Here is a 25,021-nt window from a genome sequence, read left to right on the forward strand (position 1 = left end):
AGACAGGAGCGGCGCGTATGGAAGCAGCGACGGACCTGGTGAACTTTAGATGGGATGACGGATAAATCGGAAGAGCGATCATTCACCTGGTGATGGATCTGTTCTCGGCTGTTCCTTTATTCCCTCCCCTGATCTCTGGTCCTGTCTTGAACGCAACCATCGCGTACACCTTACAACATATTTTCAATCGCGATCTACGATCCGGCGTTGTACGGCTTTATCTCGATTATAGTTCCGAGATGGCAATTGAGTCGGGCATGAAAGCAGTATAATTCCATCGTCGCTTCTCCGGACGGATAATGACCGCGTTACGATACAGTAATGACACGATTGCCGCGCCATTAATACGTACGTTGATTGTAGATTAATATGACGTAATGGAACATCCAGTTACTTAGTTCCTGTGCCTCGAGGACAAAGCACGATCGTGGAATTTTTCATTTTCTATCTTACTTTCGTAAATCTACAACGGTACGATAAATCTTACGATCAAGAAGTTATAGTCTTTCCAGCGACGCCTGGAAACCTATTAGCCTAATAAGGTGACGGTATAAAATTGAAGAAAAACCAAGCAGATTACGGTAAAACAAATGGTCAGGATCAAGGAAAAAGAGCCTTTGAATGTACCTCATATCTCAGTGATACGACAGACGCCGGATAAATGAAGAATCCGGTTTCCTTTACCTTAAAAATATCCAACGGAATCCAGGAATAGCTTCGTGATCGTGTAACTAACAAAACAATGATTGGATCGTTGCCAAACGTTGGTCTCGTTCTTCATCGAGTCATCTGTCATGGCGCTTGTACCATGGCGTCGATTAACTCGTTATAGTCATTAACTAAATTATATAGAAAGATCTCGTGTCTGGCTGAAAATACATCGTTTAGTCGTTCTCTGGGTAGCAATCGAAGTAACGAGATGATTTACGCGTCGTTAACGTGGCTCGGTGCCGCAGATCGTTTTAGGAAAGGGAGTCGAAACGATTAACGGTGAAAGTCTCATGCGTAAATTACGACGTGTCTCGGGGAAGTGTGCCTGCCTCGATAGCGTCGAAGTCCAGATAGCGTGAGGATCTTTGACTTCTAATTTCATCGAAATACCTTCCGGCTCGCCTGCATTGTTGAAAATATTATCGAAAACCATGGTAACGACGCTATAAACACGAAGGTTAATGACTGTGCCTGGAGCCAAATATTCTCATTTTGGTGATTAACTTCGACTAAGTTGGTAATTAATTTTCGTTGCTTCGGGGAAATAATTTCAGCTGTCCTTTTTACACGTTCGCTATATATTATCAATGATATTATTAGGGTAAAAGAGTAAATCGAATATAAATAAGCAAGCCAGGAATATAAACAAATTGAATCTAAAAGTGTAGATAAAGAAGCTGATAATATATTCCTATTTGGAGCTTCGTAACGATATTATTAATAAGTATTAAAAATGTCAGCACAGGATACCGTTTGAGAAAAAGGTTATTTTATAGATATCGTAAAACGAGCAACAGATGGACGAAACGAAAGATAGATTAAAAATGATGTTGTCGAGACACAACGAAAAATAAACCAATGGACCTACAATTTCGTCGATCGTCGAGAAACTAACGTCGTATATTCTAAAGAACATTCGTCAGTCATTTTCGATACACGATCTGTTTACACGAGCATTTAGGAGCTGAGCACAGGGCTTAAATATCTTTTGACAACCGAATAGCCGAATGCGCGATGCAGGGTGCAAAGGAGAAGTCTCTGATGACCCTCTGGACATTCTTATGCTGGCCCATGGCTCTCGAAAGCTCGTAAAGGGGCGAGTAAAGGTGATTTGCTGTCGAGCTACGTTCACCCTCGAAACAATCGTCGTATATCTCGTCCCTCTTTAATCGTCCGTGTCTATCTAGAAAAATTTGATCGTAAATAAAGGATGAATTAAATTTTATATTGGCGGTGCAAAAGCAAAATTGCTGGTCGTCGAAACCAATTAACTTCTACGGATCTTCGAATCGTTTGACGTAATTGCACTTCGTTCATTATTCGTTTAATTGATACCACCCGGAAAGGAAAAAGAAAGAAGGATGGCAACGAAGCCGAAACGAATTCTCGTTTCTCGAAATTTAAACATTTTACCGCTAAAAGGAAATACGCGTCATCGATTAATAACTCCAACCAAAGAATTCTTGAAACAGGTACAGTTTTATGAATCGCCCGTTCGAGGAAAAAACAGTAACCTCGTCGCTATTAAGACATTAAGATCCTCTGCGGTCCGCTTAATTGCTTAGGTATTCTTGCGGTTTCCCTGATTTATTCCGCGCGACTATTTTCAGATGGTAGCGAGTCGGATGAGGATAAAGTCGTGAATATATAATGAATTGGACGAAGCCGCGAGTATATTGAGCCATCAGGTAGTCGAGATGGCCTATCGAACGACGCTCTTAAAATCCTCCATCGCGCGCCTTTTATTTACGACCGACCAACCGACTAATTTCTTGAATAATCATGCGAATTTTAGTGTCACCTTTTAAGGCGACTCTCTCTACAATGTTGTAACGATGACCAAGCATCCTCGTTAATGGCGTATCCTGGCTACTTTCCTCGAAAGTGCACGCTGTTAACCAAAGCCAGTGATCATCGATATCACTGGCAAAGAAAACACCACAAAGAGTCGATTTTACCATGAGACGAAACGAAAGTAACGAGATATTCGCTGAAGATCGTCGACCGTGCTCACGCCATCTCAAGACAGGGATCGTTACCTTTTCAAAAAAGATCGATCAGCCTGAAAGGACTCGAGAAAATCGATTGGTTCGCTCGAGCAGAGGTAACGTTTTCTGAAACCGCGGCGTAGCCGTGAAGCAAAAAGACCCGGAATTCCGATCGGTTCATAGACCGTACTGAAAGGAGACCGTGTTACGAACCGAAAAACAACCGATGAAATATACTTAAGAGCGCGTAATTGTCGGCCTCTCCCTTTCTCCGGTCGGCAGCCGCGGTGTATGCAAGCTCGCTGACCCGGGCACTTACAAAGCACGCGATTAACAGTAAAAACGAGCAAACCGAATGGCGTGGAAAAGTAACAAATAGCACGGGTACAACCAGAGCGAACGAACAGAGAAAAGACAAAAGAAATAGAGAGTAGAAAAGAGTAGGAGACAATAGAAAAAGAAAAGAGAAACGAGAGTAGAATCGAAGGCGGAGAGCATCGCGAGAAGAAGATCGCGAACGGTATATACCTGAGGCTAAGGGAAGTACAGACTCGAACAGAACGAATAGAGATAAGAGCGGTGTGTCGGGGTGAAAGGAGGCCAACAGCGGCAGTAGGGATGATGATCGTGGATTTCGCCCGCGGAGCCAAAAACCGAAGCCGATTAAAATTGCCGCGGTGGCGGGCGACGCGACGGCTCAATTATCACCAAGCAAGCAGCCAGACCTCTGGCGCACACGAGCGTTTAAACGTGCGCGCGACTGCAAAACGACGAAACCAGAGGGAACCAAGGCCCCGGAGCGATCAGCGGCGCCTGACTCCTCGGATAAATTATTGTTGTTAATGACATATTTATTGATGGTACGCCGGTGGATAGGTACCGGGAAGCAGCGGCATATCGGTCGGTATAATTTGCTGATTCGAGGTAAGCTCAGACCTTTGCCGACTTCCCTCTTCTCCGTCGTCCGCCTGTGCTTCTCTCATGGACCACTTCTCTGTGTTCTACTTGCTCGTTTTCTCGCTGAATCTCGTTGTTCCTTTTCTTTATGTTCTTCGTGTATCTCTTTTTCATCCGGTAGACTTGTCGCTCGTATCGCTCTTGCTGGGTCCTTTGAGGGTGATTAAGCGAACCGGAGGCGCCCAGGGCGTCTAGAAAATCGCGGATCGAGAGGCACGCTGAGGGTAATTGTCGCTTCATGATCGTTGTTTGTAAGATGAAACGTGATTAAGGGAATCACGGTGGAGCGGTGATTTTTAACGAGGCGATGGAGTTGAAGAGTCCGTAGGACAACTTTAGTACCTGTAACGCATGGAAAAAGGTACTTCGTCTCCTCTTACTTTCTATTTCTGTCCGTGACAAACTAATCTTACGCTATTTATACGTCTTCAAGAAGTTTTCAAAATATCCATCGTGCGTTTACATCACCTGACTGAATAGTACGCGCGAGAGGGATATTCTCACCGGAGAGACGAGGTCTTCAACGTTCTCCTTTTACGTCGCGAAATCTCATCGCGCGACTCTGAGGAGAGAGAGATCGAGCCTTCTCGCGGAACGTTATCAGGACACACGAATCGTTCCTTAATGATGATTAATGAGCGGCGTACGCGAACACGCGGACAAGCAACAGTTGCGTAACTCCTCTGGGTAATTAGCCGACGAAGTCGTAATTCAACGATCGCGGCTCGTGGAAGCAGGCTGGCCTTTGAGCGGCGTTCGGTGCTTAATTATTTTGTCACTAACTGAATACCCGACTACTAGAGGGTCTACTCGCGCGACATCGTCCAGCCGCGTAATCAGCGACAATGCGCCACGGCAATGAATGGGAGTCTTTTTTTTTTCTTGCCACGGCCCGCTGACAACATGATAAACGCTCGTAATTAAACGTCGTGTGAAATATGGAAGACGAAAGCAAATCCTCTCCGAGTCTCAGGTAAACGGAGAAGAGGAGAGAGCCCGTATTAAAGCGGAAGCGAGTGAATAGCGTGCAATCATCGGCAACCGCGAGGATCGACCTCGCTACGAGAAAATTGACGAAACAAAATGATAATCCGATTGAATGAACTTACAGCACCAGGAATACGATCACCGTCATCGTTTTAGCGAAATTGTTATGAGTATTGAATAGTTATGAAATGAAATTGTTATCGATAAATTCCATGATCGGATCAATCGATTCGTTCTCGGTTTACTTCCGACCTTATTACAGATTACAAGTTACAGTTACAAATTTATAAAGGTAATAAAGGTAAATACTATCGACCGCAGAGTTCAAGGAAGCGATTTCATTGAAGATTGGCCACGCTGATTGAGTTCTCGTTAATGGCACAAGGGACGCCCTAAAATGGTTATTTTATTTTTCGTACATTTTACAAACAATGCTTGTTCCTCGAATTTTACATTCTTCGCGGTAATTACTATGATCGGTAGTTGGTATTTAGACAATTACGACCTATAGAATTTCTTGTTAAAACTATTACATCCACGATCGATGATGTGTAATTATTACTGTTGCAAGGAGTGCCGTTTTTAGAAAAAGGACGAAAGTAACATGAAAAGAAGAGGGAATTAAGAAACTCGACGGTTACAATAATCATTCACAAAAGGTCTGACGACATGGGTTTCTAGAAAAACCTCAACGCGTGTCAACCAAGAACGAAGTTACGGTAAATCTCTAATTACCTTGGCGAGGACCGAGGGCATCATCTTTTTCACGCGGTCCAAGGGTTTGATTTTTTCCGCGCGAAAGGCGTCCGTGAAGCGAAGGATGTTCTCGAAGAGAGATAATGACAAGTTGCTATAATTACGCGTATTAAATCTCGTAGTAATTCTACATGAATGGGTCGGAGAAAATATTCGTATTCGAAATCAGCGTGGCAGCTGTCCACGGTTCGCTCTTTCCTCCTTATGAGCGAAGGAAGCACTCTGGTAGGTCGTTTATTAATAATAAACGTAAGTCGATGAGAAGGACTCTGTAATATACCACCACGATCTGCAAAATGAAAAAATGAAGAGAGAAACTCGATGAACCAACCTTGAAAGCACATATTGGATAATCCATAAAAAGCACCCTGGATATAGGCTGTCAAAGAGTCGATACGTATCGAGACGACACCGATGATTAATGTTTCGACGATACTTGGCTAAAGTTCGAATCTGATCTCTCGCGTGCGTACGAAGCGGGGGCAAGCGTGATTCGACTCGAAATTAATAGGTTTGCGTAATAGATTTCGAAACACCTTTCGCCAGTTTTCTATTTAACGCTTTGCCGGATGATGGGGCGTTACAAGCAGAAAGTAAAGGGGCAAGATGTTGCGACCGAATCACAACGGTCTCGTGTAATCTTCAGGTGTTTACGGACAACGCCGCAATTACTGATTTACATAATGACTGTACAAACTGTGGAACGCTCGTATGGAAGGTTCGTTAAGCGGTGGTGATGAGACGAAGGATGATTGAATTTTTTCGCGTCTCGTGAAAATTATCAATTAAAATCTCAAAGCGAATAAGTTACGAAACGGTAATGACACGTTTGACGGCGAGCCGTGTCAAGAGAGAAGGGTCGAAAAGCCATCTTATCCGACGAGATGTTTACTCACTGACGCAAGATTTCTATTATAGATACAAAAAATGCATTGAAATGAGAGTGATACGAAGACGAATGAATAAACTCGAAAGAAATATAGAATTTAGTTTTTACTTTTAACGAATACAATATATCTAAAATACTTACTTTTTAGTTCTAGCGCGATATTAAAATCAAAAAATCTTGTAATCTTTGTCTCTTATCTCTTAAGTAATTTATTGCAGTAACTGCAAGTTAAGCGAAGAGATAGCGGGACTATCAATAACGTGATGGGCTCGGTTCTCGATGGTGGTCGTGCATCACGGCTCGTTCTTTCAGCTTTTTCACACCTGTTCTCAGACTCGTCCCGCGAAACGGACGATATTCGCATAAATCGTGCAGCGCATAAGCGCGAACTCGTTGCGTGTCGGGCTCGAGTGTCGCCAGTGGCAGGCAACACGTGTAAAATCGAACCGGAGAATGCGTGTACCGGCGGCGTTCACGTCCTCGTGCATGTCGACCCCCCACGGATGCTTACAAATCAAAAATTAGATTCTGCCCGGACCACGAAACGCCGTGCACAGCCGAGTGAGGGCCAAGAAAGAGAGAAGCGAGAAAAAACTCATTTATACGCGGGTCCGATAAATGACGGGCCGAAACCCGACTACCTGTCGAACCTCGTAATTCGACCTGGAGGCCGAGCACACGAGAAAAATGTCCTCGTGAAGTGGGAATTTTTCAGGTTACCAACGACAAGCGTAAATCATACCAGTTGTCCGTCTGCATTCCTCGCATCTTTCACGTGTTAGCAGAGTATGTGCATTTCGAAAACTCTTCGAGCAACTCGCACACGTTACATTGTTGATCGAATTACTCGGAGAATGCGTAGGCGGAAAAAAGTATTCGAAGATATACGAAATGAACTATCAGCGAAATTTAAACGTGGAAACGTATGAAACGACTGACCAGAATGTTCGGTCGAGATATAATATAGGAAGAATATCGAATTTATTAACCGGAGAAACTCGTCGAGTCTACGCCGAACCCGTTCCAGTAGGTTATCGTGAAAATATGGCCAAGCGGAACGAGTCCATCCGGTAGTTTTGTTATCGGCTCGTTTGAATAAATACGATCCTCCTGCGCGTGGCCGCGGTAACGTTCTGCATGCAAAAGACGGCGCATTGTTGCGAATATAGTGCCATTTTTACGGTTTCCGAAGTACTTTTTTTTTTAGTCCCCTGTCTTGTGTGTAGAGTATAAATTGCAACTTGGTGGAAGTTAATGTCGCAATACGCGACGGACCAGCATGTTTAGCAGCAGTGCGTAGGATACCCATATGTTTAAACGTGTTTAAAAAATTTTCCAATTTATAAAGGGAATAAAAAAGTTGTTTGATTTCAAAAAGTATTTTACTGACAATATAAAAATAAACGAAGATAATGAAAACAGGTGAACGAAGAGTAAAGTGTAGAGGAAAGTATAGCAATTAAAGGAGGATCGATCGATGGAATATCGTGCATGAACGAGGTTTAAACCTCCATTCGGTCGATGAATGGTAACTCCTCTAACGAGATTAAACGATCCTGGAATATCGAGGCAGAGATCCTGCGTCGTTTCAATGTTTGCCGTAGTTAATGGCCAATTGCCGGTGCAGCCGAAGATCGAACGATGGGACGATCTCGCGTTAAAATAAATACGATCGGACGATCGAGCGGCGAGACAAATATCACGGCAGAAGTTGCTGTTTATTACAACTGGGGAAATGAGTCTGCCATTTTGAGGCTTTACGTCGATCGTAAAATTTTTAAATCGTTTCAATAAGGAGATACCGATAATAGTCAAATATAATAGTTAAAAAGAAGAACGTGATTTCGGCTGTAAATCGATTTTTAAAAATGAGATGATCATAAAATTATGATTAATCGTCGTTAGAATTTTCTCATCAAATTTCTTTGAAAAACTATTTTAGTGGACCAAACTGTCTTTCGAATATGCAACGAGGAAGACGATGATTCGTCGTAGTTGTGGCGATGAATAGGTAACAATATACAAGATCAGGTGGTCGCTGGAACCCAAAAGTTCGATGGTCGAATGGGTTCGTACGGTTGACGCGAAATCGACAGGCGTACAAAGGGTCGAACACCGACAGAAAACGTGTCCCTTTTTGTACGCTTGATTCGCTTTTGACAGGGAATTCGAGATGAGGGACGTTCCCAAATCGAAAATGATTTTTTTCCCTTGTTTCCCTCGTTTTTTCTTTCCTTTGATTTATTTTATCTCGTCGTACGAAACAACATTGTAACCGGACGCATAGCGACACTGTTTGCACGCCCGAAGTTAACCCGAATCATCCTAGGTGACCAAGCTCCGTTGTAGATGATTGATAACTCCGTTGTAAGCCGTTATCAGCCGTAGCGTGCACGTGGTTATGTTCATGTCAAAAACGTGACACTGATAGACGGGCTGCCCTCGTCTTCTCTTCGTCTTCCATACTGGCTGACTCGTTCGTTTTTCGTCTCTCGACGCGCTTCCATGCGACCTGTTAATTCAAACTTACACGCTCGCGTGTTAACCTCCAGTTCTTTTTTTCGTACAGTTCGACGTTCTTTCTCCGGCATCCCCCTGTCTGATTTCACACCGTTATCTTGTGAACAGACGGCCACGTAGCCGAAATTAATTTGTATTAAAAATGTCGTCCGCCGGAGATTCTTTATCAGTTAAGTTAAACGTTCCGAATAATCCAAAACTCGAGCGTGTCTTGAGTTAATAGATTCAACGCGTCGCGGTGACTTCTATGATTGATCGCTATTCGGGCGAGCAGAATGCGCGCGATTCATCAAACTCGTCTCCAAGTCATCCTTCGGGAGTACGTCGAAGGAAACGAGGTCGAGACGCGGACAAAGGGTCGAAACTGTTAGCGAACAGTTCCCAAACAGCGATGTGAATGAAGCATGATTCTAAACGTTGCTCGGTCAGTCGACAGTCACGAACGAGTGGATCTCTAGCGGTGATTTCTCAGGGTCGAGCATCAGCAGCGGATTACAAACGCCCCTCTTTTCCTCTCGAACGAACCCTTTCGTGTTCCCTCTGTCGCGAACAATCGGTACACCGATGAGTTCAAACACGCGTGCGATTCTGCACGACGCGACAAATACAATAAACAGGGTACAATAACAGGCTTTCAGCAACGATATCGTTTTGCTACTTAGGCTTTCAATGCGCGTTTGATACAACGAGACGTACGTAAGAGCTCGATCCAATTATATTTTTTATTTTCTTTAAAGTTGCAACATTTTCCACAAAGTTGGCACATTATATTCGATGTAAATATATTAACAACATATTCGATAACGCGAGGGTTAGGATTCTTCAACCTCTTAAGATTCGTAAAAAGTTTCCCAAGGCTAAATAGCCAATGCAATTTGCTGTACGCTAAAAGATCCAAAGACCAGACGAGACAGTTGATTTTTCTTACCATACAGCTACCGCGCGTAAAAAGTCTGCTACTTAAATCGTTCTGGCTTACTAATCGACCATATACGTATAGAATATTACTACAAAAAATGAAGACATCCTGGAACACATCCTGTACGTAAATAAATAAAACTCGATCGTTTTTAATAACCAGTCGGATAACGTCGCCGATTATCGCAAATAAGGATTCTCCTCGCCATGTAAAAGGAGACGAGTCAAAGTAAATTTCGTTTCTTCTCCTTTTCTCGCCGTCGTCACCAATCCCTCGGGTATCTTCTTAACTAAATTATATCTTTTCGCCTATTTACGATCGCGCGGGCAGTAAAGCTGACCGCCGCGACTCGTTCCGTGGAAAATGCTCCCGATTAAGCCTCTAAATTGGGAATCAAGCAGAAACGTTTCATTAAAGGATTAAGATATCTCGGAGAATCGGCTCAAGTTGACTGCTAATGAGCGCGTCGAACAGAATAATCGTCGCATCGTAGCTTCTTATTCGACGACCGGTTAAAACAGACAGTCCCAACTGCGCGAGCTGTGAGAATTGCGCTCTGAAAACTGGTTAAATGGCCGTGACTTCTTTGACTCAGAAGTGGTTCGTGGAAAACTGTTCGAAACGAGTCGCGAAAAGGAACGTTCTATACATCTACGGAACTGGTAAGCTATTTCATCGCGACACGCATACTCGATTACGACCTGCTTGATCTCCGCCGCTTTCAGTGTACTTTAAACGCGGCTGCAGTTCCTAGATTACGTCCACGTCGAGCGATAATTTCGCGTCTCGTTACTCGGGAGGATCGAGCTTCCAGTAGCGCGGGTTGAAAAGCGAGCAAGACTTACACGTTGGTAGGTGTGCTGCAAAAATAACAGCGAAACTCTCGTAATAAAGCCCTGCGGATGTCCCGCTGAGCGGAAATCGCACGCGGCAAGCGCGACCGCCGACCAATTATGGATCTTCTCGCGCGGCCGCGAACGTAACACGCGAACCACCGTCAGCTAATTTATTTGGAACCGTCCACCCCGAAGAAGTTGCCGCTCCAAAAGGGCTATGAAAACGTTCTTCGACTGCTCGTTCGATCGGGTTTACCAGATACCGTGGCGTGGGCACGCGAAACTTCTCGCACTGGTTAAATACTTGGCTCACCATTAGTGGCAAGAAGATTACGGGCAACTTTCCACGGGTTGTGATTTCGTTGATAAGAAAAGAAATAAACGAAAGGAAGATAGGTTTAAAGAAGCACGGATAATGGTGACACTTGCGCAGTTGCGGGTAAAAACGAGAAAGGTCGGATAGAAGCGGAACGGAACCGAATATCGTTTTAAGGCTTTTGTTCTGGAATAGAGTCATCGATGGGACTGTTGGTCTGGGCAAAATACCTTTTTACACCGTCGTTTGACGTTTCAGCGTCGCCGCAAAGAAGCGATAGCAGATCGTTACGGTTGGATGGCGCGACAGAATCAGTTCCGAGTGTTTACAACGGCGGTCGTCTAATCGTTGGTTTTCGCTCTTTTTACAGAAGCTCCTGGAGAACTCGGATGGGTGCTGACTCTAGTGATAGTGTCCTTAGTATCGGCTGGCATCGGGGCTGTGGTCATGGTGACTCTTCTTCACTGTCGAAGGTCAGTACTATTGTACGATGAAATACACGGGAATACTCTCATTAAGCGTGACGGTAGATCGCGTAGACATGGTTGCACGCGAGCGTGAACTTTCAACCGCGGTTCCGGCGGATTCAATCAGGATACGATAGAAGCAGAATTTATCCGGTCGATCGTGGAATTTCGAATTGAAATATGAGAACGTAAACACCTGCGTGCTCGGTTTCCGTGAGATTGCTTTCGAAATCCATACAAAGAAGAAGAAGGAGGAACGAGACGAGTCTCTCGATACGGATCGACGATCAGGTAGATTCGCGAAACGATCGCGGTTTAGCTCGAGCTTCGAACGAATCCAGTTGGTCGATCGATTCCCCTTAAATTACCACCTACCCGCAATGCATCAAAATCGAGAGAAGCGAGCCGTAATAAGGAGGGTGAACCGGTTACTAACTAGATCGGTCGTCGATTTGAATCCGAGTTGAACAACAACGAGACAAAAAAGAAAACCGGGAAGGAAATCGGTGAAAAAAAGGGAAGTGCTGCAAACCGAGAGACAATCCTAACTGCGTGTCGGCACCTTCGTTCCAGCATGACGAGAAATCGAACCAGCTTTATAGAGATCCATTTCTTGCAACAGTCGAGACAAAGACTTCCATCCTATGCGAATTTTTCTCAACTCCTTCACGCCGTGTCTTTAATTGCTTTCCACTGAACGTAACATTTAACGGCCTTTATACTGTTTCTTACTTCTTTTACTTTTAACCTTTGAATCATACAGGTTACTTTTGTTATTATTATGCACGTTAATTCAAAGGAAAATCGGAAATGTTATGCTTTCTTTCGACTTATACCATTATTAATGAAATTTAACGAGTCGTAAGTTAAGTAGATTATTCGCACTAATAGGAGAATTCTTTTCTCTCTGTTACAGATTGAAAAGCGCTGGTGGCAGAGGTAAGACAATTTTTCAGAATTATTATAAAATTTGAACTCTTATTTAAGCTCTCTAACAAGATTATATACAAATCTTTCATCGAGTTTGACATATTCGTAGTTTTAGCGTAATCACGTATACGTACAGTTATGGAATACGTTCGTTGTCAATGAAAAATATTTTGCTTCTAAAGCAAAAGTATTAACCAAACTCAGACCTACTTTCGTTCAATAGCGCGGTTTAGTATTTACGCTTCAGGTATAGAAAATTAGTATAATGGACATACCAAATGGCCTTAATTATAGTTATGATTATGACCAGCTCTGATGGGTCACATTCAAACCGACTCGCAGTTATTTCAATCCTGAGCAGGATATCAATTCAAACTTCCACCCATTCTCAACCACCATCCCCGTCGTTAAAATATGATATCCTGCTAATAATTCCATTCTATCCCTTTGTACGGACACTCTTTTTGAAACCTTACCTATATGTATTCAAGAAACCTTGCCACGTGTAACGCGATCGACAATAAGGACTGAAGGTCCTCCAAGAAAAAACCACACTGGTATACATGTTGGTTATAACGAAAATGATCGAAAACTGGCTTTGTATGTAAAATTCTAAGTGAAAATTGACTTTGTATACGAAATTCAACGTATAGTTGCTCACGAAAGTATTCGAGAAACCTTTTACGAATATATTCTACTTGTGTTATACGTAGCATTTTGAAATATCATTAGCACTTGTAATTATCACTTGTGAGTACGATCATCATGACGTACGATAACTGTTCAAATATTTTCGTACGCCACTGTGAAGATAAAAAAGAAGAAGAGAATTATATAAAGAGATAAGAGAGATTCTTAAGAATCTCCGAATTCTGAAGGAACAAATTGGTTCGACTCCTCCGGGAAACGCGAGCAATCTCTAAATCTATCACTATCCCGAATTTCCTCCTTTCAATTTCCTCCGTTCACAGACGTACTTACATCCGGATGTTTGATCCGTCGAAGGAAAGACACACAGACCTCACAGTCGCGTGAGACGTATGACGTCGATTGGTGCAAACGAGAAGCATAGTAGAGCCGTGGCGTCGAGTGTCAGAACCGATTGGAGTTTAATTAGTTCGCATAATGAAGGTCGGCTCACGGCGGTATATTCAGCTTGTGCTACCGATGCACTCATGCTGCTGCTGCTGCTACTGCGCACACGTAAAGGATAGCTCAGCTCAGCGACGGATGGGCGACATAAAGGACAGTGAAACGCGTCTAATTAACTTTCTGATTTAAAATCACCCGCGGCACGATACGATCAACGAACGAACCGGCTACGAGCCGACCCGGTGAAGCTGCGAAGGTTGAACGGAGACGAGAACCGGGGCAAATAGAAGGAGAAAGGGCAGGTTACTACCGACCGAGGGATACAAGGGTCACCCGAATTAATTATCCGACACTCGTTTTACTGAACCTTCTTGGACTCCGTCGTCGTTCTTCACCGATCCACGATTTGCTTCTTAAGTGCCCTTCACACCGGCACGTCGTGATCACTCGGGGGCAGTGTAACGCTGTCTGCCAGTGGCGCCAAAGGCGTCTACCGTGGAGAAATTGATTAGCCCTTTCCGAGATAATGATTCCCGCCCCGATACTGAAATCGAATGCGTCTTGTGCGATTAACATTTAGACAAGTAATTAATCGAAGGGCTTGGCTTCGGTTAATTAAACAGAAATAGGAGCACTTTTTAAAGAAGTAAGTAACAATGAGATCGCGGTAATAATGAAATGCCAAACATATTTTGCAAAAGAGAGCGACTTGCATGAAAATAAAAAACGAATCCCAAATTCCGAAGAGTATAGAGGTCGTAAAACGTTTAAGACTCTCATTACGATCTCATAAATTTGTGCTTAAGGAAGCTATAAATTACGAGATACACCATACGCGGACGTGTTCTTACACCGGGGAAATCGTGGGCTTTGATTCCTCCGTTTTCTTCTTCGTCCGTTTCTATTAATTACGTTAAAACCACAACGACCGACGTCGCGAGTCTGTTCACCGCGGGTTTATTCATCCGTGGTCTATGTAAACTTGTCAGCAGGAAAATTATAGCTGTATATATCGAATATGGATGTAATTGGAATTTCTAGCGAGAGGGGTAGACCGGAAGTGACTGGGTTGGTTGAATAACCGCGCACGCGGTGATGTTGCAGCGGCAGGCAATTTCATAGGAGGAGAAAAGGTAAAAAAAGCACGAATTAATGAAACATCGTTGAAGTGTACAACCGTGCGTAAGAATCGCCGCAAATGCCAACGGACAAGAGAGGCGTTAATGGACGGCTGAAAGGGGCTGTTGCACAAAAAAGACGAGAGCCCGTACACGTTAGGTTCCCGTACGATCGACGCGACACAATGGCGATTCGAGGGTCGGGTAGAATAGGTGAATCGAATGCGTTAATCGGCTTATCGCGCGTTCCTCCACTCGATACGCCGAATCAGCTGCTGTTCCCTCGAAGAGACCAACGACAACGATCGCGTGTATTCGTTCAAAGGATATTCTTTACTATCTTTTATACACGAAAAAAATTAATTTGCGTTATTTCGCAAGAAAAAGCGCCATTCTCCGTCGCGGGAACTTTCTGTACGCATCCATGTTCCTACGAACGTTCCAAAAATATCTAGAGTGGGTAACAAAATTCACGGAATACGAAGGTAAGCCTTCTGTCATTCAAGGAATTCCATAAACGGTCAGACCCAAAGGTATGCTTTTCTCGCATCAGTGAAAATTTCTTTGACATGATGACGCATAAGGAGGTATAAGAGACCGTCGACGTTCTGCGTTGACCGGTAAAGGCATATCAGACAGAACCGTGTACCTCGATCCGTAACGAGCACGCACGGCTGCTAGGAAACAGAATCCGGGGCTATAGACGTTGGAATCTAGTAGGTCGTGAGGAGAACATTTGCCCCCCGCTGTCACGACACGGCACAATTTTCACGCGTCCCGGTTGCCGGACTAATGCATCCGTCGACCAATTAATATTCGAACCATCTAATCCGGTAAATCACGCGGCTTAACGCGTCCACGGAAGGGCGACCCGAAGCGACAGCCTGGAAAAGAAACGGGTCCAGTTACCTCACCTCGCCAAATAGGTGGAAAACACAGCGTAATCATCCGATAGAACTTGTGTACGCATCGTACAACGTTTCGTGCGATTAAGGTTTCCCATCTTCGAACGCGGCATGTACCGTGGGCGCGAGAAAAAGGACGAGAAGATCTTTGTGACAGTTCGACGTTCAATTATAAACGAAGACCGATCTCCGAGGACAATGTTATCCAAGTGGCAAACCGATAAATCGACACCGTCTTATTTACGATAGCAATAAACGGCTCAGTGGTTGCCGTGGAATTCTGAATTACCGTAGGTCTGTGCGTGCGCCAACCGAATGCCAAAGACTCGCGTTCCACGATAAATAACGCGATTACCGTCGACACTCGTCGATGTAATCGATTGCACTCGGATTTCTAGGCAGTCGCGCGCAAATGAAGTCGCGCACGCCTATCCTCCCGGGTGATGGAGCACCAGGCGCCGAGAGTGTCTCGTAATGAATGGAAGGTTGATTAGGGTCGAGGGGAAGGCAATTGAAATCTTTGAAACGTTGGAAAGCTGGCTGGTAATTGGTCCCGATGGAGCAGGTTCGCGTGTCTCCGTGCAAATCAGCGAGCAACAATTTTCTTTACATAATGGAAGACAAATAACTTTCTCGGCTCGTCAGGCTACATCCGTTAGTTCGATGAAAATGTTGAAACTCGCGATGAACCGATAGCGCGACGACGCGCTCGTTAGAATGCATTAACAGATGCGTCGAAAGAGTTTTGCGCGAGAGGATTCGCGGCTCCTATTACCAGGTAATCTCGTAGCCAATGCATAAATGCTAATTATGTAAATTATGGTGTAACGGCTCGTTATAAATATCTACGGACGCCGATTGCGAAAAACGAAGAATTAAATTTCACCTCGGGTACGTCACCTTGCTTTTCATTCTGAAACGTTAAAGCGCATCGGCGATTATCCTCCCGAGCTTGTGGCTTCTCGGAAGAAGAAGAAAATAGCGTCTAGACGAGCCACGAAGAAGAAGATTATACTCGTTGCACGGGCACACACTTATGCGTGCCGTTGGTGTAAGGGCACCGCGATAAACGAGAACCAGTCTCTGTATCTCCTGGCAAGTGACAGCCGCCAAGGCGTGCTGTGACGCGCGAGTCTGCTCCGAGACTCCACAGTTCAGAACGACGAAAACCACCGGCCGGATGACAACGATGACCAGGACGACGATCACGACAACGAGGACCCTCGTACGTGCGTAGGTTATGAGCTCGACCGATAAAAAGAAAGAGACACGACCATGGGATTCTCATAATCTCGTTTTTTCTCTGCGGCATTCTCATACCCACTTACCGCGAGGCGGTACCTCTGATCTATAAATTCCAAAATTCTTTTTTTCTCCATCCCTCCCTGCTTCTCTCTTTCCCCTTTTCATCTTCATCTCTGTCTTTCTTACCCTCCTTGCCTTCCTTCTTCTACGTCTTGGTTCCTCCACCCGCCCTTACTCTCTTGCCATCCACCCCAAACCCTGTCGCGTTTCTGTGAGCGCCATGACAGCACGATGACGGGCACACAATGAGGCCATACAGAAAATAACCGCTTTTTTTCCTCTCCTCTCTCCTTACGCGAGCTCATGTCATAATGCGGTGATTGGGGTCCATGTATACATAGGTACGTGTAATATATCTATGCACGTGATCCTGTGCCTGTACGTATACGTGCACGCACGGCCGGCAGTCTAACGTAACAGGATTCTGTCCGAGCTCACCTGGCACTTCACCAGCTTCGTCTCGATTCGAGTCCCACTGGGTTTCGGCCCTACTTCACTGAAACTCGAGCGCGACTTTCGTTCACGATCCTTGCCAACGGATTTTCCAGAGGACCGAGCGCTCACGTGGGACCTATATTCTTTTTTGTTTGTGTCCTAGCGAGTTGCTGTACCGTCGGTGTCGAGGATTCGAACGCTCAGGAAGCCGGCGGCCCAGGTGGTGGAGGAGGAGCTGGAGGTGGAGTGGCCGTTATACCCGACCGGCCGCCTCTCGAGCTCGATAAGCTGCCACCTTATCACGACGTCGCTCCTAGCCCTGGTACGTATCGTTCCGAACCGATCAGAAATCGCATCGTATCTTTACAAGATAGCTTCGAATACTTTGTTTGAGTCAAGCTAAATAATTTGTCTCGTGGTTGGCAACATTCGTTTATGAACAATCTTTGAACGATCTACATTTAACAGCAACAGATTATTTAAAAGTCCTTGCTTGAGCTCAAATATTTTGTTATTCTTTCGGTATTATACTAAAGACTACGGAGTCTCGTAATATACAAATTTGATTATTCTATACAAAGATCAACATTGAATTTGAAAATGTTGAAGCTTAAGCGACTCAAGTAACTTTACCTTCCTGTTCACTGAAACCGTGGATACTTTGACTACATACGTACAGTCGTTGGGTACTCGATAATTGACGTAAAGCAAATGAGAGATACGCGACTTGTATGGGTTGGTGTGATGTGATTCAAGGGCACAATGTGTGGTCGTGGTTAGGCTCGCGACGCGGCGGCGGTACACCGGGAGTCGTCACGACGCCTCTGTCGCTTCCGCAACACAGACGGGCGATGAATCTCCCTGTGGAGAATCACTACACCCACATGCAAACGGACGAGGCTCTCTACGCAGAACTGGACTCTCAGGCCGCGAGCTACGCCAGCGATCTCCAACTACAAATGAGAGGAAGCTCGACGTACGGTACAACTTCCGGCGGGCAGGACGACGAATACCACGAGCTAGACGCCGCGAGGTTACATCGTCATTACGGTGGAAGCAACGGGGACGAATCTTTGCAAAGGGACACGCTTCGTACACGTCACAGTAAAAGGTAAATTAATCTTTGTAATTATGTTTTTCGTGAAGTTATTCCTCTCGAGAGCTGTTATAGTCATCGTGATCGTTTTCTATCGGCAATAATAATCGCGCTGAAATACGCCCTCATGAATCTTCGAAGCACTTAACTTTAATAATTTCAATCTACAACCAGTAGTCAGCATTCCTTTCCTTTAATTGTTTTTGCGCATTAAAGCGGTACCATCGTTAATTAATTGCATATTGATATTAAACTACTCGACATGCTGTATTTCGGTCTTTTTCATTAACCATTATATATTTAACTTCGTAAAACAGTTACGACCATCTGATACCGCAAGATTTACAATTTAACTATCGCGATTATATTTTATGGACGACTATTAAATGTTTATTTTTTGTGGCTATTTCCAGTCCAAAGTTTCCAAACGATATCGAAACCTGTCCTAGAAAGTCTACGATCAGTTTCACACGATTCCTCTACTCTCGAAGGACAAGCATGTCCGACTGATCGTACGACACCGACGATGACATGCAATCTCCATGTATTACGGGAAATACACCTGACTAGAATGTACCGTTAACATGCATAATTATCCTATTAATATGCATCTCCGTTGCTCGATCGAATCTAAATATTCGAAAGGAAACGGAACATTAAAGGCTGAACCTTTGCAACGTTATCGCGAATATATTCAGTTAATTATCCACATATTTATTATAAAAATAAACACGAAGTAACTAGTTTAACAGACACGTGCATATACTACGAGCATGTATTAAATAAATTCCTTTTTATAATTCCCTGTAACACTGTCGGTTTAGAATTACGATGAAACCGCTTCTATACATCAATAATATCAAGCGTATACCTATGTTTAATTAATCGATCAAGTTTTCAATGTTTAAGAGTCGCCGTAATACAATCTTTTCAGGTTACAAGAACCGGATTACGAAATGTACGAGAACGGACCGTCAACACCAGTCCCGCCAGGTCAGATGCAACATCATCATCACCATCATCACCACCACAATCATCACCATCACCATCAAGACCTGCGGATCGGTAGCAGAAACGGTGACCACCCGTCGTATCAAAACACAGCGTACACCGGAAGCGACGCCGAACCGGATGGTCCAACTTTGAGCAGCGCGCCAAGCAGCGCTTACTACAGCGACCTGAGCTCGAATTCGGCGAATCAACAGATGCCCACGGCGGCGTCTTCCGGAAGCAGCACGAATCTGCATCTGAACCAACAGGGTCTAGAAACTCCTCAGTATCGTTTGGCTGCGATAAACGAGAGCTCCGTGCCTTCGGACTATATTTAGAATAAAATTTCTCCACAGTGAATTAACAACCAGTGAAAAGTTCTTTTTCGGATAATCGTGTTTCAATATCTTTTTCCACTTGTTGGAATAGTGATCCCGGAGTGTTTGATCGTACAGATTGAAGACCGAAGCTTTGATCCGATGACGATCAGGACTCAGGAATATCTGTGTGGAATTGTGAAGAAAATAGATGATCGAGTGTATTACGTTGGATCAATGAGACGAGAAAAAAGAATTTTATGACAACGAAATTCGCGTCATCAACGCTTTGCGTGAAACGATAGTGCCATAAATATTATTTGACTTACAGTTCCACTTTCATTTCACATACTTGCAACTATTCCTCGGCTCTCGACGGCCGATACCGTCTTCAAGAATACATCGTCTGTTGCACTCAAAAGAGCAGAGTAATTCTCGCGCTATGTGAACCAAACTTGCGTAACGAAATTTTATATCACGTATACAATGTTGTTATTGTTCTTCTCTCAGGGAATGACCGTTCACAGAGAGAATTAGTCTGCGGACTTATTAATGATCTAATACGTTACGAGTATTATCCTTATTATTGTAACGCGGCAACGGGACAATGGATTCGCGAGCGTTACTCGGTCTTCGGCAGTTTTGATCTATTAATCGAATTCGTTCGCGCACGCGAAACGAAAAGGTCTCCTCGAGAAGGCAACGAGAGCACGAAGCGGCGAATGCACGAAACCGATTGGAATGAAGTCGTTTCGGGGAACAGGTGTTTCGTAATTTGACGTTCGAGGGCTTTCAGTCAGCGCTCTCAACTACATCCGCTTTGCTTTTGCATTTCGAGCGAATGGCATGGACTGCTTCGATGGTATTCCCCTTTCTCTCCTGCACGATATCTTTTCCCCGGTATACGGTGTTTCGAAATTCTTGTACCTTTTTCAAATAGCTTCTACTCCTCCGATAAAAAGAATATTTGCTATTGAATTATGCGAATATTCCCGTTACGTTGCTTTGTATTTTTAATGTTCAATTTCCAAACTGAGATTTTAACAAGAAATCATTTTCACAAACTATCTCGTACTAATATAAGATTCTAATAGTTACGTATTGATTTCCTTGATTATCCGGATCAATTTTATACGAGACCAATGGATGTGTTGATACTTATAAACGTAAAACATAAATCATATCGCAGATTTAAAAAATAAAATAGATATCACATCATCAGAGAACTTGTTTCAACGAGGGCGACTGTTTCACAGCATCGCGCGACGGTGTTCGCCACTGAATCGTTAAACAGGATTGGGGCGCTCCGTTAGGCTCAATCGTTTATCTTCGACCCTCGTTCGACCGCAGAATTAATTCGTTTCACCCGATTCGGCAGGACTCGTTTAATCGACGCCGTCGTGTTCTCTTAATTACCTTCCCTCGGACAGGCTCGATTGTTTCTTCGACAGAACACGAACTGGAAGAGACGTTTTGCATCGAGATTCTCCACCGCGCTCGCGTTTACGTCTTTCATTTGTATCTCACCTGCGCCTACCTGTCGCCACGAGATTACACTACACACCTTCCACGTTTACTTATCGCGTCATTCCTTTAACCAACGAAGTTCTTCTTTTTCTTTTACATACACGCGAATCTTTTGACAAACTTTTAATTAACATGAAAACTTAGATGACGATTCGTGATTGTTGATTCTGTAAGTCTGAGTACAACTTTGTTAACAGATTGTAGACGTTTATGGTAATAATTCATACTTTTACGAGTGCGATTAATCCTCGTTATTTCTTCACGTTTCTTCAGATATCTTCTTCTTCTTTTGGAACGCTATAAATGTATAAACGTCCATAGTTCTTTCATTAAAATAAGTCTCTCAGAAGCTAAACCCTTCAATTTCATTACATAAATAATATTATTGATGTTCAATTTTCAAAAAGCAGATGGTGTAACTCATAAGATCACATATCACAAAGAAATGGTACAAATAAGGGCAAGTTTCTTCACGTTTCTTCAGATATCTTCTTCTTCTTTTGGAATGCTATAAATGTGTAAACGTCCATAGTTCTTTCATTGAAATAAGTCTCTCAGAAGCTAAACCCTTCAATTTCATTACATAAATAATATTATTGATGTTCAATTTTCAAAAAGCAGATGGTGTAACTCATAAGATCACGTATCACAAAGAAATGGTACAAATAAGGGCAAGTTTCTTCACGTTTCTTCAGATACCTTCTTCTTCTTTTGGAACGCTATAAATGTATAAACGTCCATAGTTCTTTCATTAAAATAAGTCTCTCAGAAGCTAAACCCTTCAATTTCATTACATAAATAATATTATTGATGTTCAATTTTCAAAAAACAGATGGTGTAACTCATAAGATCACGTATCACAAAGAAATGGTACAAATAGGGGCAAGTTGTTATGTAGATTTAAAGAGATAACATCTGTAACATCAATCTCTTGTACTGTTTAGTTTCTGAAATTGATCAGTGCGACTTCTGAATGATTCAAATAAGGAAACAACATGCAAAAAAAAGGAGCTCAACAAGTAGAGATAAGAGTAATGCAAGTCAAGCGTCCATGACAGTTGTCACGTTCACTGGAACTCCCGAAATGCGAAAAGTACATCCTTTTTTTTCTCTTAATCGTCCGTGTATCCCGGTAAGCGAACGTAAATTACGTCGGTACTACCGTGAGCTCATAAATTACCGCGGCCCTCTGGTTCGTTGTACACAAAGAAACGCGATGTTTCGTTGGCCGAAAAACCATTCCGCGGTGCGGAATCATTCACAGCTCTCTGCCGCTTAACTATACACACCGAAGAGAACGCGGAGCGTGCAACAACAGATGCAACAATGCACTACCTCGTGGCCACGCAATAATTAATTGCGCCCTCGCAGCCACAATGGCGATAGGGAGAGCCGGCGGTGCTTGGCGCATTATTTCCCCGAAAAAAATCCCACGAACGCGGCGCGTTGTCGGATGGGTAGGCTCTTATCGTGGTCGTGTTACGCGAACAGGAACGGTATTATGGAATTCGTTGGTGCCTCCGCTTAATTAAGGCCCGATTTTCTCCGCCAGGATCTTCCGCATTTAAGCGACGAGCTTGTATCGGTCAAACTCGCGAGCGATTTGCAGCCACGCACCAGCATACTTTTGTCTCCTTACTTAAGAGATACTCGGCAGTATCTTCGAAGATGAAGCGTAAAAAAGGATTCGCTTCGTTTACTTAGAATATTTCCAAAAGTCTAGAAATTCTTCGAACTATACGAAAATCTATTCGGAAAATGATTTAAAACCTTAAAAGCGCATCTTCGTCGTGGACGACGGTAAGAAAATCGACAGCGCAGCAGGATCGTGGGAATTTATATCGTTGAATTCCCGCGAATTTCTCGATTGTCTCTTTACTCGGTACAAAGACGATACGGAGAGCGTGGCGGAGCACGCGTCTAGGATACAGCGAAAGGAATACGGGGCCGTAAGGACGTTGGGATCCGCCCTAGCTGAACACACACTACCTTCGTCCCTGCTACGGGATATATAAATTATACATGTAAATATACGGGCGTCCGGGCCAAGAAAGATCGAACCGTGAGATATCGAGATATGTGTTGGCGACCCGTACACCTCGCCTCCTACTTTCACCTCTTTTTCCTCGTTTTCTACTCTCGTCCCCCTTCCAAAGGTTACGCTAGCGCGCACGCATAAACTCACGCATCTACGTGCCTATGGCGAATACCTTTATCGCCGCTGCCACCGAAACGTCCTTATGCCCGCGTGCACGCATGCCGTTCCCGCTAATTCCTATGCATTTTTCGAATTACCGGTGAAATCACGACAGACCCAGCGTTCCTCGTTCCCCGTGGCGTTCCCACACCGGAAAAATGTTCGTGGAATGAAACCCCCTGCGCGGCTGAATTGTTCGCCGGCTGCTTTCAGCGCATCGCGTACTGCCCTCTTGAAACTCGACTCGCTGAAAACCGCCAAGAGTTTTTTCACGAACCAACGAATTTGCGAATAAAGTTTCTTAAACGAGAGCATTGTGAATCAATATCGTTATGTACAACCTGTAAGAAGTCGTTTAATCGAATACCAAGTAAAGTGTCGCAGAAATGAAAAAATTCCGTTCTATCATTTATGTAATATTCTCTGTAAAGTGGTGCAATACGGTATGTTGAAACTTTTATTGCGTAGAGAACTATTACCGATCGATTAAAATCAAATGCATCGTTACGAAACAGACAGCGAACTGGCGGTTTATCTTGGAAACGCGACTTCGATGGCGACACTTTAAGGTACAAATCGCGGAGAACGGAGAAACTACGGTCGCCTTGTATCGACATGATATTTATATTGGTAAAAAAAAAAAACTGGTATTGAGATTTTATTGCACCAACGACAACGTTCCTGACACAAATGCACGATTGACTATCGAATTTGTATTTTCTATGTGATGTGATGTTTCTTGCCTATAACTTTTGTAACTATAGCGAGGGGATAAGATGTAATATAGCGATCTAGCAAAAGTTCAATGCGAAAAATAATGTATAAAATCCAAACGAACGTGTGAAACTGTAAAAATAAGAAAATTTATAAGTTGCTTGTATTGTAATTAATGTTAATCTTATTATTGACATGAAACGGTGCTAAAAATGAATTGTCATACTTGCGATTAAATTATTTATATTTTCAAATTTCTGAGAAGATTAGAAATATTTTCTTCATTTCCTATCAAAGTTGTTATATGAAAATATCAAATTATTATAAACTTTCAGTAATTTTTATTGTAATGTTTGACAATTCTACAGTACAACAGAGTATTAAGTTTTCGTTTAGAATAAGTGCTGACGCGACTTGTACATAACGTTGCAAATTGTAAAGAAAGAAAACTATTTTATTTTCATGTATATAATCGTGAAGCGCTTGTGTACATGAATAAACTTATTCTGTGCGCGATTGAGTTGACTATTGTGACCAATTTTTAAAGGCATTGCACTCTTTTGTATGTAAGAAATTGTACAGTGAATAAAAACAAATTCCATATCTACAGACAGTTTCTATCAATTGATAAATATTTTTTTAAATTATTACTAACAAAAAGAATAACATTACGTTACTAATAATAGTACAGTTATTCTATTACAATTAATGTGTTACGCGCATTCCCGCCAACTTCCATCCGATCAAATAGAAATCAACGTAATTCCTATATTCGACTTATCAAGTTGTAAAGAGCGTAAAAAACACTCTGATTTTCCTCCAGTCGGTATGTCAGAACCTGATTCAATTTAATATTATATCTATCCCATTCTTATTCAATGGCCCGGAGCCTATGTGTATTCACAGGCAAGGTACATAGTCGGTGATAAATGTTTATACCACATATGGGATTACAGACGAGGTCGGTGATGGGAGTCATTTTTCACGTTCTGAAATACCAACCTTACTAGAATTCAAATTTGATTTAGATTTTAATTTTAATTCCTACC

At 43.2% G+C, this 25,021-nt stretch overlaps 1 protein-coding gene across 2 annotated transcripts in view; it reads left to right on the forward strand.

The window, feature by feature from the left end:
• The window catches only part of LOC132904546 (TSC22 domain family protein 1), a 76,825-nt gene extending 52,244 nt beyond the window's left edge, over window positions 1-24,581 (forward strand). The window contains exons 3-7 of one of the 2 annotated variants that reach the window (XM_060955155.1): window positions 11,250-11,352; window positions 12,263-12,285; window positions 17,295-17,453; window positions 17,888-18,242; window positions 19,162-24,581. In XM_060955155.1, the coding sequence (XP_060811138.1) occupies window positions 11,250-11,352; window positions 12,263-12,285; window positions 17,295-17,453; window positions 17,888-18,242; window positions 19,162-19,555 (1,034 nt within the window). In that variant the 3' untranslated portion in view covers window positions 19,556-24,581. The remainder of the gene's footprint in view (window positions 1-11,249; window positions 11,353-12,262; window positions 12,286-17,294; window positions 17,454-17,887; window positions 18,243-19,161) is intronic. The other variant, XM_060955156.1, reaches the window with a different exon arrangement.
• Window positions 24,582-25,021: the final 440 nt, after the last annotated feature.

Source organism: Bombus pascuorum, chromosome 2, assembly GCF_905332965.1.
Source record: "Bombus pascuorum chromosome 2, iyBomPasc1.1, whole genome shotgun sequence".
In the NCBI taxonomy this organism is placed as follows: Eukaryota; Metazoa; Arthropoda; class Insecta; order Hymenoptera; family Apidae; genus Bombus; species Bombus pascuorum.